At 35.6% G+C, this 16,280-nt stretch overlaps 1 protein-coding gene across 6 annotated transcripts in view; it reads left to right on the top strand.

Moving 5' to 3' along the window:
- GABRA2 (gamma-aminobutyric acid type A receptor subunit alpha2) overlaps positions 1 to 16,280 on the top strand; it is a 120,645-nt gene that overhangs the window by 35,618 nt on the left and 68,747 nt on the right. For 4 of the 6 annotated variants that reach the window (XM_036072263.2, XM_036072260.2, XM_036072258.2 and 1 more), the window contains exon 4: positions 14,143 to 14,210. The exons of 1 other annotated variant lie outside the window; for it this stretch is intronic. In XM_036072263.2, the coding sequence (XP_035928156.1) occupies positions 14,143 to 14,210 (68 nt within the window). Of the gene's footprint in view, positions 1 to 11,945; positions 12,025 to 14,142; positions 14,211 to 16,280 lie in introns of all 6 variants that reach the window. One more of the 6 variants, XM_036072264.2, reaches the window with a different exon arrangement.

Here is a 16,280-nt window from a genome sequence, read left to right as displayed (position 1 = left end):
CTGTGAGACTATAATAAAATGAGTTGAAGTGATGGAAGGGAAATGTTCTGAGACCAAAAGAAAAAATAGGTAAAAAGGAACATGCCTTGTAGATAAAAGGATGGCTTACAAAGCCTTTTCTGACTCCCTGGCTCTGAGTTCACTGCTGCTGCTTTTCTCCTTACCGTCCCCCACTCCCAGCCTTCTCACACCGCACTTTCACACATTTGATGATTTTTACCATTTACGCACACTTCTATTTATTTGTTTCTTTTCCCTCCAAGACTATGGTGGCTACATACTATGGTCCTCGTCTTTTATCTAAGTGAATTGCATAGTGTACCAGGCACTCAATTATGTTTTATTTTGAAGGAAGAAAAACAGGAAGAAAGAAAGGAGAAAGGAAAGAAAATTCATTTCTCCATGTCTTTCTACATGTAGCTCTCTTCAGAAGTACCAGATTTAAGCTAGAGTGTTATGTCTTTTGATTTAAATAAGGGGTGGTTCAACACCAAAATTTGTATATTTATATGTGTGCACGCACACACATACATATAACACCTGTTAAAATCTTTATCCCAGTATGTAATACAGACACCTTTATATAGGGCATGTATGTGTGTATACATATGATAAGATACATATATGATATGATAAGATGAAAACTATATATGTGTGTGTGTCACATACATATCCATACAAAGTTTTCATGCTGAAGTTTCAATGACATTATGTTTTGCATAAAACTAGCACTGACTACCTAACTAGATGACAGGTTTCTTTATTATTTCTGTATTATTACAGCCCTCTAAATACGTAACAAGGCTGGTGTCTGACAGATGTGTAATAAATGTGTATGGTTTAATTATACTGGTACTACTGAAGATACCAAACAGTTTTAAGCTAAATGAAAAATCCTTGTATTTTTGAATAACATTTTATTATTGGAGTAGTTATGAGGATGAGATGTAAGCCAGAGAAAAATGTTTCAGTGCCGCTCTGTGTCTTATCAGCTATTGAATTTAAATGAGGGATAAATTGAATATAATTATGTATAGTTCATAGGATGATCATAAAAATAAATATTAACTATATATATATATATATATATATATATATTTTAACCATATATATATAAAATTAATCTAGTCCAGGCATACAGTAAATGCTTAATAGGCAGTTAAGTTCCTTTTATTATCACACAATGGGAATTCAACAGATAGGACAAGTCTTAAAGGTTGCTACCTAAGTTTCTAAAAGTTCCTAATTACAGGTTAAGTGTAGAGTAATCATAACATTTTCCAGTGCACATGCCATCAGGAAATAGCATCCAGTGACGGGTGATAAAGTTAATTACTTTAGGAGATTTCTTTTTTCCTTCTATACTACTTTAAGCCAAATTTATTTTTAAGAAGAAAAGTGATACTATCATCAAATTAGAATATCAATAAGCTCTATGTTGTAAGTGCAGTTTCTTTTGAGGCTGATCCAGGAGATTCAGGGAAAGATAGCAATGGTTTGTACTAGTGCCAACAAGGCTCCCCATGCTCTTAACTTTGTAATGTTGTAGATGAAAAATGTTGGATTTTTGAATGTGAGAACTGCGTTCTACTTGAAAAAACCAAATGATCTAATGTTTTTAGCACATAAATCTAAAACTTTGCCTTAAAATTTTTCTATATATGATTGAAGTAATTCAGCAATTTTACCACCATTATAATACTCCTACATGTAATTTATTTCAGATTATCTAAAGCATAAAGAGAAACTTGATTTATTTCATATTTAAGTGTGTCAGGATTCATAAGGCCTTATCCTTGATCATAATCTGCTGTCCATTTAGAGTTGAACAAGAGGATCAAAATGAATTTCCTACATATTTCTAAAGAAAACGTAAACTACATGATAGCAAACAATGAATGATAAATGATTGTTTTTAGGATGTTGCTTTATATCATTCTATGATTATCTGGGATGCTCCATGTTACTCATATAAAACAAAGTGCTGGGAGCTTTTGAGTAGTGAATAGAGTGGGGGGAACACAGGACCATTTGATAACTTCTCATGCATTAAAAGTTATTTGATTATTTCATTCGAAGGAGTAAAAACTTCCGGAACCAACAGAAAGACTAATTAAGTACCCCAGGGATGGCAGGGACAGCTTCATAGAGGATGTGTTGTCTGAGCTTGTTTTTTAAGAACAAGGATTAATTGAGAGGACGCTTTATATGGAGGAAAAGAGCAAGTGTGAAAAAAACAAAGAAATGAAGGAGAATGACATGGATGGTTGTATGGCTGAGGTAGGCATTATAGAACAGCATTGGATCAGGCTGGAATTGTGGACAAAGATCATGAAGGGTCTTATGTGCCATGCTCTAATCTTCAAACTTGATCTTTAGGCAAAGGAGAGTCATTGAAAAAAAGTTTGATCAGATGATCAGAGAAGAAACATCACACAATTTCTACTTAGGAGGGAATACTCTAGTAGTATCATGGAAGGTAGATAGGAGTTGGCAAAATGGGTGGCAGGAGGACTAAAGGAGGCCATTCCAGAGGCCATTGCTAGTGAGGATGGGAAGGAAAGGAAAATTCAAGAAATATGTAGAAAATGTAATCGACAGAGCCCAGTGAGCAATTAAAATGTAGAGTATGAGTAAGGAAGTCAGACTGAGTTTCAGAGTTTGACAACTGACGTGGTACCTTTTACCAAGACTAGAAATAGAGAGGCAGAATTCTGCATATTTGAAAGCCATGTTCAATATGAGCTTTTGAAATTGTTTGGATTGTATTTTCCAATAGTTATATTACATTTAAATGCTTCCCTTCTACAAAATAATAAAGAAAGAACAGAAAAGTTATTTTGCAAGATAAACATTATTTTGCTGTCGACAGCAGTATCCTGCGGGGATGGGGAAAAGATCATAAAATAAAGTCAGTTGTCATGCTTTAACTTATGTACCTTTTTATAGTAAAGAAAATGAATACAGTAAGGTTTTTTGATCCCTTGATATTAGCAACATATATGAATTATATTTCTTAGTGCATTAAGAATTTTCAATTCCTGTTGACATAAAATAATTCGTTATCTTAAAAATATAAAAGTTTATCTTCATTATATGTTGGATATGAGGATCCTTTCTTATTAATATGCATTTTGGGAGCAAAATGTAAATTTATATGAGCATAGTTTTCATTTTTAAATTCTCACAAGTTAGTTGTTAATCTGGTTTCTATCGGTACTTAGAGAACAACTAATAAGCTCCAAGTTACTAACTCAGGAATACTAGATTTGTAATAGCCTGTGCCCAGACTGAAATATGGACTCTTAGTGTTCTAGCATATCCCATGTGATCTAAATATCATCTTTTACAATTTGAAAGAATAGGGTCACTAGAATCTCCTCACAAGAGAACGTAACTTGAAGTAGTAGAAGTGATATCTTTGAGCACATCTTCTGTCTTTTGCTTGTCAGAGTCCCAGACTGAACATGTAGCAACTGCTTGATGAAACATTACCTTGAGGAACATAAATTGCTTCTGGTACCACATACAACTTCCCTTTGGAAACAGTCTCTCCCTTGTCTGTGAGGCTGTGGATGTCTCTGGACTGTACTTAGTAAACCCTTAGTAGCTATTTGTTAATTGGGCCAAATCGCCCCACTAAACTGATGGGAATCAGTGTGTATTCAGTCTCCCCTTAGCTTTCCTTTTGATTTCCTTTACTAGTGCTTTGGGGAAAGAAGTGTGTCTTCAGTTTCCTCACCAGAGTAGGCTGAATCATTAGATATTAAAGAAAGACATTTCAAAGAGAGGGAGGCACTAAGATGTTCTACCTGGTGATGGTTCTAAGGGCCAGAATAGTCAAAAACCCTTTTGGGGATAGATGAAACCTGCAGTGATTTTAATTCAGATTCATTGTAACTCAGAATCAATGACTGTCATGAGGGGATGTATTTAGTTTATTCTTTCAGGACTTTTTGTTTCCTTTTCATAAGCATATAGTCATCTTGATAGTTGTTCAGAATTCTTTTTTTTTTTTCAGGATTCTTAAATGAGCTATACTTTTTAAATTAATCCATTTTCATTAGTAGGAAAAAAACAAGGTAAACAAACAAAAACAAACAAGCAAACAAAAAAACAAGGTAAAACAAAACTACAAGAACAAACAATATATAAAGAAGCAACAATTAAAAAGCAACAGAAATCTTACACTGGGAGGGAATGTCATATATTTAATATATTTGATATATTTCTAAATTATCACAAAGAATCGAAGACCAAAATGTAGAGCTATAATGAAAAATGATTGTACTGAAACACAGTACATACGGGTTTTATTATTGTTCTTAATTCTTCCTACTTTTGTAGGCACTTTGCTGACCATTCAAATGCAGCTCTGTACTGTTCACCATTACTTTTTATCAAACACGTACTGAGTGCCTACTGGGAGGAAGGTATTGGGCAAGGTACAACAATTCCTTTGTGGTAGAATGGCAGTAAATTGCATTATCAAATTCAAAGTTTCCAGCTTTTAATAGGGAACACTAAGTGCCATATACACAAAAGTCACTTAAGTATTTTTTGGCTTTAACAAAATTGAATGATGACAAATGGCACATGTAGGTGTTATGGGAATCATCCCAGGAAGCAAAATGTCTTTGTTGTTGCTGAGAGAGTTAAAGCAAAACACAGCAATGACTAACTTGTTTTAAAATATATGCGTGACACTCTATTTATGATACATGATAAGCAAAATTATTAGTATCCTGATCTTCTTGAAGGGATGTCCTCCACAGTTTGATTTTGCTCTCAGGATTGTGAGCTCATGTCCTTATTAGTATCACTGTTAATATCCAAATTACAGGGGTAAGGACAATATAGCTTCTTGCTCAGATAGTTAGCTCCCAGCGAATACAGTTAATATCTCTCCTGAATAATAATATTTAATTATTATCATTTTTTTCTTCTTCGAATAACTGAATGATGTTTGCATTTAGCCTTGGTTTCTCTTAGAAGCAGACTGTAAGATATGCATCAACTTCGGAAGTCCTATCAGGAGGCACTAGAAGAGGAGATGGCTAAGTGACAAAGGGAAGGGAGGGGAGCCAAAACAGGGTACAGGTATTGAGCAGGTTATTGATGAGGACTAATGGGATTTGGTCTCCCCTCCCACTGACGTCCTCTAGGAAATGGTGTGGGACATGCCTTATGGGTATCTCCATGGAGGAGAGAAAGCTGAGCTATATTTCCTCCAATACCCATCAGTCACTGATAGATGGTTTGCTCCCAGGAGCATGAGCTTCTGTGCACTTCTGGTCTGTCCTGCACAGCCAGAGAAAGCCCCCAGGCAGAGAATCAAAGGTGATTGCAGCAGAACACCATAACAGGTAGAGCAATTGTGATTGTCAAGGGAGTATGGACAAAACTGGTAGCAGATGTGACATTGGTCTTCTATGGTTATATGCTATTTTAAATGTTGTTAATATAATCACTTAAATATCAAACTTTTTACTTGAAATCATTATCTAGTATACTAAGAGTGATGGACAGATATTTTGCACGTAACTTGTAATTTCTCTCCTTTTCAAGAACTTCCTTAACTTTCCCGCCACCAGACCTAAAAACATGTTTCCATTCCTTTCCACACTCTTTCTATTCACTCCTGATATAACCAAGGATGTTCCCTCCTCCTCCTTCCTTCCATGTATGCACTGTCGGTCCCTTAATGCTCGCACTGCCTGCCCACCCAGGAATGTTCCTCTATCACTGATCTTTTTCTCTCTACCCCAGTCCCTCCATCTGTATTGCCATGTGCTCAAACATCTTCCACCTTAAACAAGCACAGAACTGCCTCTTTTCCCTCACCTTCCTCTGTTGCTAGAGTTCTCTTCCCCTTCACAATCAAACTCCTCAAGAGTTGTTTCAAATCACTCTAGCCTTTTCCTCTTCTCCCCCTTCTCTCACTCCATGCTAGTCTCTCCGCGCATATTCTTTCCTCCACTAATGGCTCCCAGGTCTCCAAATGCAGTGAATATTCCATACCTCAGATTACTTCATCTCTCAGCAGCAGTGACTGTCCATCACTCTCTTCTCCATAGGGGTTTAAATTGCCTTTGTAATACTCTTTTTTTTTTTTAATATTTCTTTATTAGGTCCATCCATGTTGTTGCAAATGGCAAGATCTTTCTTTTTATGGCTGAGTAATATTCTATATATATATGTATATGTGTATATATATCTATGTGTGTATATATGTATATATATATATATCACATCTTCTTTATCCATTCATCTGTTGATGGGCACTTCGGTTGCTTCCATATCTTGGCTATTGTAAATAATGCTGTTATGACCTTACAGAAATACTGTAGGGGAATACATTTGTATTGCATTTGTATGACATCAAATTAAATAAACTAGATGAAATGGACAACTTCCTAGAAAGATTCAAACTACCAAAACTAACCCAAAAAGGAATAGAAACTCTGAATAGACTTAGATAAGGAAAGAGATAGAATTAATCATAATAATATAAAACTTCCATCAAAGCAAATGGCAGGTTTATATGACTTCGCTGATGAATCTTACTAAAATAGGAGAATTAATACCAATACTTCATAAATTCTCCTTAAAAATAAAGAAGAGAATTCTTAGCTCATTCTATTAGTCCAGTATTACTCTGATACTAAAGTGAAACTAAAATGAAATACCTTGTAAGAAAAGAAAACTTTTCGTCTATTCTAGACGAATATGCCTTATGAACATAGACATAAAAAATGCTCAACAAAATACTAGCAAATTAAGTACAGCAACATATAAAAAATTATGCACCAAAACCAAGGGAGTCTTATCCCAGGAATGCAAAGTTGTTTTAATACATGAAAATAAATTGGTGTAATATACCATATTAATAGAAAAAAGGGCAAATAATTCATGATCATATTCACATTCCATGAAAAGTATTTGGCAATACCTAACACCTACCTATTCATCAGTTAAAAAAAAAAAAAAACCTCTCTATAAACTAGAAATAGAAGGGATTCCATTTGTATGAAGTGTCCAGAATAGGCAAATCCATAGAAACAGAAACTGAATTATTAGTTGTCAGAGCCTGGAGGAAGGGAGGATAGGGAATCTGTGCAGGGTTTCTTTCTGATGATAAAAATGTTCAAAGGTTAGATAGTAGTGATGTTGTACAGCCCTATCCTAAAAACCACTGAATTGTATACTTTAAAAAGGGTGTATTTTATATTGCATGAATTATATCTCAAGAAAACTATTATAAAAAAGTAAGAGACTGTATGGGTGAATGGGTAGAAGCAGTGTTACTATAGAGAGATCATGGTAGCTTTAACAGTAGTAACGGAGAAAGGGTGAGAAGTTGTTGGATTATAGATATCTTGGAGAGCCAACCAGACTTACTGTTAAAAACAGAGAAGTTGTGGATGAACTAAGATTTGTGACCCAGAGCATTGGAACAACAATCAAATACAATAGGGAATCATTAGTGTGATTGATTTTGGAGAGACAAATCGGTTTTTTTTTTTTTTTTAAAGATTTTATTTATTTATTTGAGAGAGAGAGAATGAGAGACAGAGAGCATGAGAGGGAGGAGGGTCAGAGGGAGAAGCAGACTCCCTGCCGAGCAGGGAGCCCGATGCGGGACTCGATCCCGGGACTCCAGGATCATGACCTGAGCCGAAGGCAGTTGCTTAACCAACTGAGCCACCCAGGCGCCCGAGACAAATCGGTTTTGTTTGGGATATGATGAGTTTAAGAATCTATCAGATAGTCATGTGAAAATGCCAACTGGACAGTTGGGTAGAGGAGCCTAGACTTTAGAAGAAAGCTCTGACTCAAAATAGAATTTCAGGAGTCCTTGACTACATGAAATAAATCATCAAGAAGTATAAATAAAGAGGACCAAAAACTGAATGTTGGGACATTCCAATATTAACAGGATGCTGGTATAGGAGTAAAGCAACCAGTAAGGTTGGAATAAAATCAAGAGATTATGATGTTCCAGAGACCAGGTGAAGAAAGTTTCCAGGAGTGGGAGTCTTTTCTTACATGTTCTCATAGCATATTATCACGTCGGTAATTGTGTATTTATTTGATTTTGCATAGTATCTCTCTTCTCTAGGCTATCGCATTATGATAGCAGAGGCTATGTCTACCTCCAATGACTCTGAACTAATAATGATAATTCATTTACTCATTTATTGACAAAAATTTATCAGTTATGTCAGGGGTTGTTCTGTGCTGGGGTTTTACTTTTCTGAGCAAACAAAAGTCCCTGTCTTCATGGAGCTTAACTTCTAGTGGGAGCATGTAGACCAGTACTATCTAATAGAACTCTCTGTGATGATAGAAATGTTCATCCTGGCTATCCATTGTGATAGCAATAGTTACATGTGGATAAAACGTGGCTAGTATAACTGAGGAACCAAATATTTTATTTTAACTAATTGAAATTAAGTTTAAATAGCCACATGTGTCTACCCTATTAGTAGATATAGGCAGTAAACAGTAAACATAATAATAAGTCAATGAACATATAGAACCAGGGAGAAATGTGAAACAGTTACACTTTAAAATAGGATTTGACAGAAATTTAGGGGGCACCTGGGTGGCTCCGTTGGTTAAGCTTCCAACTCTTCATTTTGGCTCAGGTCATGATCTCAGGGTCGTGAGATGAGCCTGGCGTCAAGCTCCACTCTCAGCATGGAGTCTGCTTGAGATGCTCTCTACCCCCCCGTCCCTCCCCCCTCTCCCCACTTGCACATGTACTCTCTCTCTCTCTCTAAAAATAAATAAAATCTTAAAAAATATAGTATGGTAAGATGGACCTCGTCGAGGTGTAACGATTTCCAGTCCTCTTTCATGTTTTATGTTTTGTTTTATGCCCTTGCAAATCTACTGCAACTGCTCATTTCCAGGCTCTACAGATCACTTATACTAGTCAAAGAAAAGGGCCTACTTCAGCATCTTTTAACCATACTCCTTTAAAAAAACCCAAACTTTATTCTCTTGATTTCTACCCTTTCCTTTTCTCAGTATCATTTTTTTCTTTTGCTTTAACCATTGTAACATGTTCCAAACTGGATACGTTGTCTTCAGTCTCCTCTCATTCAGTTTGCCCACTGTTACAAATGTAACATAACATTTATAGTACAGTATCCTTGCAGGTAAGATTCTCCCAAAGTCCTTCAGTGAATGCCCTGATGCCATATATAGAGAGATAACATCCTCAACATTGTGGCACATCAGGTCTCTTTTGATACATCTTCTCTTTCTTTACAACCTGATACCCCAACCTTCCTACATATGTTAACTGTATTCATGAACCAAACTAAACTCTTTGCAAAGGATTTTTGAAAGTGAGTTTGGTATATATACATGATGAAATATTACTTGGTCATCACAAAGAATGAAATCTTGCCATTTGCAATGATGTGGATGGAGCTAGAATGTATTATGCTTAAAAAATAAGTCAATCAAAGAAAGGCAAATAACATATGATTTCACTCATTGTGGAATTTAAGAAACAAAACAGAGGAACATATGGGAAGGGGGAAAAAAGAGAGGGAAACAAACCATAAGAGACTCTTAATGATAGAGAACAAACTGAGGGTTGATGGAGGGAGGTGAGTGGGGGAATGAGCTAGATGGGTGATAGGTATTATAGAGAACACTTGTGATTGTGCACCGGGTGTTGTGTGTAAGTGATGAATCACTGAATTCTACTCCTGAAACCAATATTGCACTGTATGTTAATTAAAATTTAAATAACAATTGAATTTTATTGTATGCTGCATTATCCAATGAAGAACAATTTTTATCAATTAATTTCAGCCCTTCTTGAAATTATTTATATGTTCATTTTGGATATCCTTCAGGGCCATTTATTATTTTTTTCTATGAAGTATTTCAAACATTCAAAAGAGTACAGAGGGTTGTATGATTTATTTCATGACCAGCTTCATCAACTCTTAGAATTTGCCAAAATTGAGATCAATTTTAAAAGAAGGAGAATAATAGAATACATTAGAAACCCCCTCTGTAACCCTAAGCAGGTTATTCCCCATTCTCTTTCCCCAATGATAACTGCCTTTCAAATCCTGAATTTGATGATCGTTCCTAAGGATCACACCTTTTTTTTTTTTTAAGATTTTATTTATTTATTTGACAGAGACAGACACAGCGAGAGAGGGAGCACAAGCAGGGGGAGTAGGAGAGGGAGAAGCAGGCTTCCCACCGAGCAGGGAGCCCGATGCGGGGCTCGATCCCAGGACCCCGGGATCATGACCTGAGCCGAAAGCAGACACTTAGTGACTGAGCCACCCAGGCGCCCCACACACCTTTTTTTTTTTTAAAGATTTTATTTTCATTATTATTTATTTGTCAGAGAGAGAGAGGGTGAAAGCAGGGGGAGCAGGGAGAAACAGGCACCTCACTGAGGGGGCCTGATGTGGGACTTGATCCCAGGACCCTGGGATCAGGACCTGAGCTGAAGGCAGATGCTTAACCTTCTGAGCCACCCAGGTGTCCCAGGATCACACCTTTTACTACATGCAGTCCTTATTTCTCCTCAAGTACTTATTATTAACCTCATGGTGTTTTGCCTTTGGAAAAATCTATATAGAAGATCCTTTTTTGCATAGTTTGCTATTGGCATTTCTAAAGCCAAGAATTTAGCTTATAAGCAATTATTTTGAGGTAACTCATGGTATACGTTTCTGTTAAAAGCCACTTACTGTTTGTTCAAAAGTTAAATTTTGGTTTCCACTGAAATAGTGCTTTCCCTAAATATATTCTTTCCTTTTGCTTGATGTAAAGTTTCTTCACTGGGATCCAGTTCCCTAGGCTTTCAACCTCTTTCTATCAATGGGTAGTTTGGGCACTGTCTTCACTAATGACAGTACCCATTTCATTATTCATGGCCATTTGTAATGTTGGTGGAATATTTTGGGAAAAGGTGTATATTCTACATGAACTATAATTAGAAATTATTTGTTAATTCAAACGTAAGACACCTAATATGTGGGAGGCATTGTGCTAAGCACTGTTGATAGGACAGTGGACAGAAAGGTCATAGTCATTGTTTTCATGAATCTGAATCATGACTGGGGAGATAGATCAAACAAAACCAAAACCAAAAAGTGGGTAAAAAACATTAAGGCATGAAAATAATGGCAAATTCTAAAAAGTCCTAGGAAAAGGAAGTGTCAGGGAGAAAATGAGGGAAACAGACTTACATTATACAGGGGGCATAGTGAACCTCTGCTCTGAGGAGAGGACGTTTAAATAGAGACTTAAAGGCAGGTAAGCAATCAACTAAGAAGGGAAGAGAAAGAGGCAGTAGCCAAGGTGAAGGCCCTGAGTCAGGACAGTGCAAAGCTAGTCCACTCAATGTGATCAGGACTTGAAAAGGTAACTCATGGTACTTAAAGTGAAGAGACTGAGGTTGCTGCCAGAATATCAACTCATGTGTTTACTCTGTGACAGACATCTGTCACACGGATCTGAATATTATAACAGGTATTAATTAGCAACACAATTTAACCTTGTTCTAAATCCATATGGGAAAACAACAATTAACCAGAAGATACTATGGACTTTGACAAATTAGTGTCACAAGATCCCTAAATAACCGATGTGCATAAAATCTTATTTCTTTTCTCCTCCCCTCCTCTTTCCTTCTTTTCCCTTCTCTTCTCTTATGGAAAGCCAAATCATAATCAAAGACAGCATTTTGAATATAGAACCTTAGAAAACTGTGTTAGATGTATCAAACATTTGTAGTCATCACCCTAAAATATTTTACTAATTCATGTTGATTGTTGACAACTCTGTTGCAACAACCAAGAATCACTTCCTCAATCTCCTAGCTATTGGGTATTCATGGTCAGTGTTTGCCTTGCTGATTTTCCTTTTTTTTTTTTTTTTTTTTTGAACTTGCATAGCTGGAGAATATTCCTTGCAATGCATACATTCTTTCACTGTGCTTATGAAGTTGATAAACCATGAAATCATTTATTTAAGGTAATTTTGCGTGTCTGTGTTCTGTCTTTAGGTGTTGCTCTTACTGCTTAGAGCTTTGAGGGTAATCTTATTTTTCTCTTTGGATTCTTAGCTGCCATTTCCCTGCAGCCACAAGGTACTGATAACAACCTTCCGTACCCTTTACTTGCCATTTGGCATATAATAGATATTCTTCATATCCTTAGCATGAATATATTCACACAGTTTGTCATCCCTCTTCTCTAGTTTTGCTACTCCACACTAAGGAGAATGATTTCATTTGCCTCTATTTGGGTGAAGACTACCTCAGCATTTACATTTTTCTTCCCTGGAACATTTTAAATCAATATCTATAATGACTAAAGTTTTACTCAATTGTTTATTGAATAAGTGTGACAGTATTGATTTGGTATGAATAAGGGGAAAAAGCAAACAAACCTGAGTCCCATTTTCGTAATTTCTTTCTAATAGCTTATATAATTCACAACTAGGACCAGCTACATCATTTGTGAGGCCTTGTCCAAGATGAAAATGCAGGGCCCTTCATTCAAAAGGTAATTAAGACTTTTAAGAGAGAAAAACAGAACACTAAAGCAAGCGTGGGGCTTTTCTGAGCGCAGGGCTCTAGGAGACGGCACAAGCTACATGCCTGTGAAGCTGACCTTGTACAGGTCTTTGGGGAAGCTGGCAGCTGAGAATTAACTTTATAAACATATTTATGTCCCAAATGAGTTTTGTGGTAAAATTTCATGAAAACAGTTTTTGGAATAAAATAGAATAGAAAATAATAAAGCTGAATAAATATATTTATTTGAAACACTACATGTTTTTGGTGCAGAGTATTATGGTGAATAGAAATATGTAGTTAATGAGAAAACACTTCTAGCTTTGGTTTACCATTAGGGCTGAGGAGCCAGATTGCTTGGGTTCTAAAACCTGGCTCTATTTACTCTACCAAGCGTGGGTTGTTTGGCACATTTCCTTACCTTTCTGTATGTACGTAAGTGTACGTGTACAGATTGAGATGATAACAGAGAACCTACTTCACAGGATCATCATGCAGATTATTATATTTCAAGACATTTGAAGCCTAAGCTTTCAAAGTCTGCTCTGTTATTTCAAAAGCCTTTTGACTTTTTATTTGGGTCTTAGTGGATACAATATCCCCAGACTTAGTTTACTCTCTCTTTTATGGTTGTGAATTAGTGTCCAGTATAATATTAAAAATATTTTGTGATCTTGTTTCTGTGGAATTACAAATTTGACAGTAGATGAGGCATTCAGTTCATGATGATAGAAATTAATGATGTATTGCTTTTTTCTATAAGTTACATTGGAAGAATTTTTCTTTTCAATCCTTTTCTTTGAGCCTTTCCCCCATCACCATTTGGCTTATTTAAAATCAGAGATCTAAATCACCTGGTTAAAAGAGCTAGCCAGGTAATTGTGTTACAGTTAATAAGTTACATAACATTTGAATCTAATTCAAGTCAATCTTAACATTTCATACATTTGTAAATACCTTTAAAGGCAAGTTTGGAAGTAATCCATTGTGATTAATGTCTGTTAATTGCTTTTATTTTTATGTCATTGAATAATGAAGCTTTTTATATTAACTTGAATTATATTTATTTTTAATAAATAACAATTCATTTCTGTGCTTTACTGAGAAGATATACTAATTTCCAATCTACAAACTAAACCTCTACCATCATGAAGTACCATCTGAAATATTTAGTTTAAAAACCAAATTTAGGACTATATCAAACAGCAACCATATTAACACACCGTATTTTTAGTACTGGTAGTAAATTTATTGTAAACTAGTTCAGTTAAGAGAAATTCTAAGAAACTATTAATTCTCAGAAATATGTTTAAAACAGAATGCTCTAAATCAGGCATAGTTTCCAAGTAAGAATGCCATAATACTTCTAAGCATTTAGCATTTAGGATTGTGAGAACCTATGAAATAATTGAACAATATGGAAATTTTTGTTGTTTGTGAAGGTTGAAAAGAAAGTAAAAAGCAATATTCCTAAATATCACACAGCTTTCTAATCATTCCATGTACTTGACCCCTTCTCTTTCAGTGGTTCTCATTATATATTATCTATATTTAATCTTTTTTTCTCATATCAGACAGTATTACTGAAGTCTTCACTAACATCTACGTGACCAGTTTTGGCCCTGTCTCAGATACAGATATGGTGAGTTTTTCATTAAATAGTATTTTTACTTCATATTATGTTCCCATTATATGGAGGGAGGTTAGAATAAACAAGCATTTTTAGTGTTATAGAATTATGTGTCTATCTCATGCCTAGTCGAGCCAAATACTTGGAGAGTTAAGGATACTTGTTTGTATCAATGGTATGCTATTCCTCCTTGAGTGTTTATATAACCCTTTACATTTTATATTCTTTTCAGAGCTTGCCTACCTAGCTACAGTGTGGTAAACAATTATTTAAATACAAATAATCATGTTACTGAGAACCAGTTTCTAGGATTCAAGGACCTGGTTGGCCTTTGATAAGTAAAAATCTGTATTGTTTTGTAGACAACCACTTCTTACAGAATGTGCTCATGGTCAGTGTTATAAATGCAAACCTTCCATTGGCAGTAAGTGAGGTGGGTTCCTTCTCAAATTATCTAAACACATACAATACCTACAAGCTACATACATAGTAGGCATATATAAATCAATCTAAAGAAAACTAGAATCTTGACATTCTTGGATTCAATGGAATTGGTATTTATTTTTCTCTAAAATGAGATGGGTAAAAAGAGGGAAATTGGTCTGTTGGGTTAGAAACAGGCAGGCTAGAAACATCATAGATAATTAGTGATTAAGCATCAAAGTTTTAGTATTCGGTCTTCCATTTCTACTGCTAACTGTAGTGTTCAGTAATAGAAATTTTTGTTGAAGTACTTTTCATCCACCTTCCTTATGGCCCAGGAAGTGAGAATTAGAGGAACTGCCCTTATCCTTTCTTTGCTTGGTCATCCTCCATCATGTCACTTTTCCCCAACTTCTTCCCTTTCTCTGACAACCCAAGGGGAAGGACACCAAGTTTGGTGGCTTTTCACTGGGATTAATACACAAAAACTAAGTTTTCCTTTAATGCAGACATCAATAAAGATTAGCCAGTTCATTGGGACCTCTCTACCTCTCCTTCAGAAAGCAGATATGCCATTTCTATCATTGAAAACATTTGTTTTGTCTTCCACCAGTCTCTTTGCTGACTTCATGGTCCTTTTCTTAAATTGACTTGGATGGCTGAAACTGTAAGGTGGCACAAGGGTAATGACCCCCAACTTTGGGGACATGGTTGATACCAAACACTGGCAGGTCTTTGAAGTTCTTTCAAATTCTAATGTGAAGACTTAAGTGTTTTATGTCCCCCTCTTAACTCTAGGCTTTAGCCACAATTCCACAGCAACAGAAAAAAATCCTACTTTCAACATAATCCTCCCTCCTCCCTTGTAGTCTTCTGTTGTGACCTGAAATATTAATCTGCCTCTTTCCATAGGTCAGTTTTAAATGTACAGGAATTTGAAAGGTGACGGAGACATATTTAGCAAGAGTATGCATTCCAAACATTATTGGTTGGCTATAAAGACAATGTATCTGTGCACTTTGTCTCAGTAGATGCTCCCAAATATTAGAGAGACACAGTGAGAATGAGCACCTAACCTCTATATGGAATCGAGGAGAGTTAGAATTTCATCTGACACTGAAAAACTAGCAAAATAGTGTATTCATAGTTCTTTTATGGTTATATTTGGTGCCTTATTACCAGTCAAAACAGAAAGGCAAATAATATAGGACACCAAATATCATAGTTTTCAATGTTGTGTATCTTGTGTTGTTAATATTAGTGCTCACAGTTACTTTTAATGTTTTGGGTTTTTATTTTTAATTTTTTTTGCAAAAGAAATTATTCTACCTAAAAAATCAATAATAGAAAAATATATTCTTCTTTTATACATATGAAATATTGGTTTTCTGGAGGTTTTGGACAAGCTCACTCATATATTTTTGGCAAAATGTGTAAGGTGACTTTTTTCCAGTGGTGACAATGGATTAGACTAATCCTCCTCCTCTTTGTTCTCACCATACGGTCGGATTACTAACACACATTTAGAAAGCAGGTAGCTTCAACTCAAAATGGATTAAAATCTTGAACAGAACAACTGAAACCTTAAGACCACTAGAAGAAAACATGGGAGAGAAGCCACTTGACATCAGTCTTAGTAATGGTTTTTTGGATCTGAGA

Source organism: Halichoerus grypus, chromosome 3, assembly GCF_964656455.1.
Source record: "Halichoerus grypus chromosome 3, mHalGry1.hap1.1, whole genome shotgun sequence".
NCBI classification, from domain to species: Eukaryota; Metazoa; Chordata; class Mammalia; order Carnivora; family Phocidae; genus Halichoerus; species Halichoerus grypus.
This window is presented reverse-complemented; position numbering and strand designations above follow the sequence as displayed.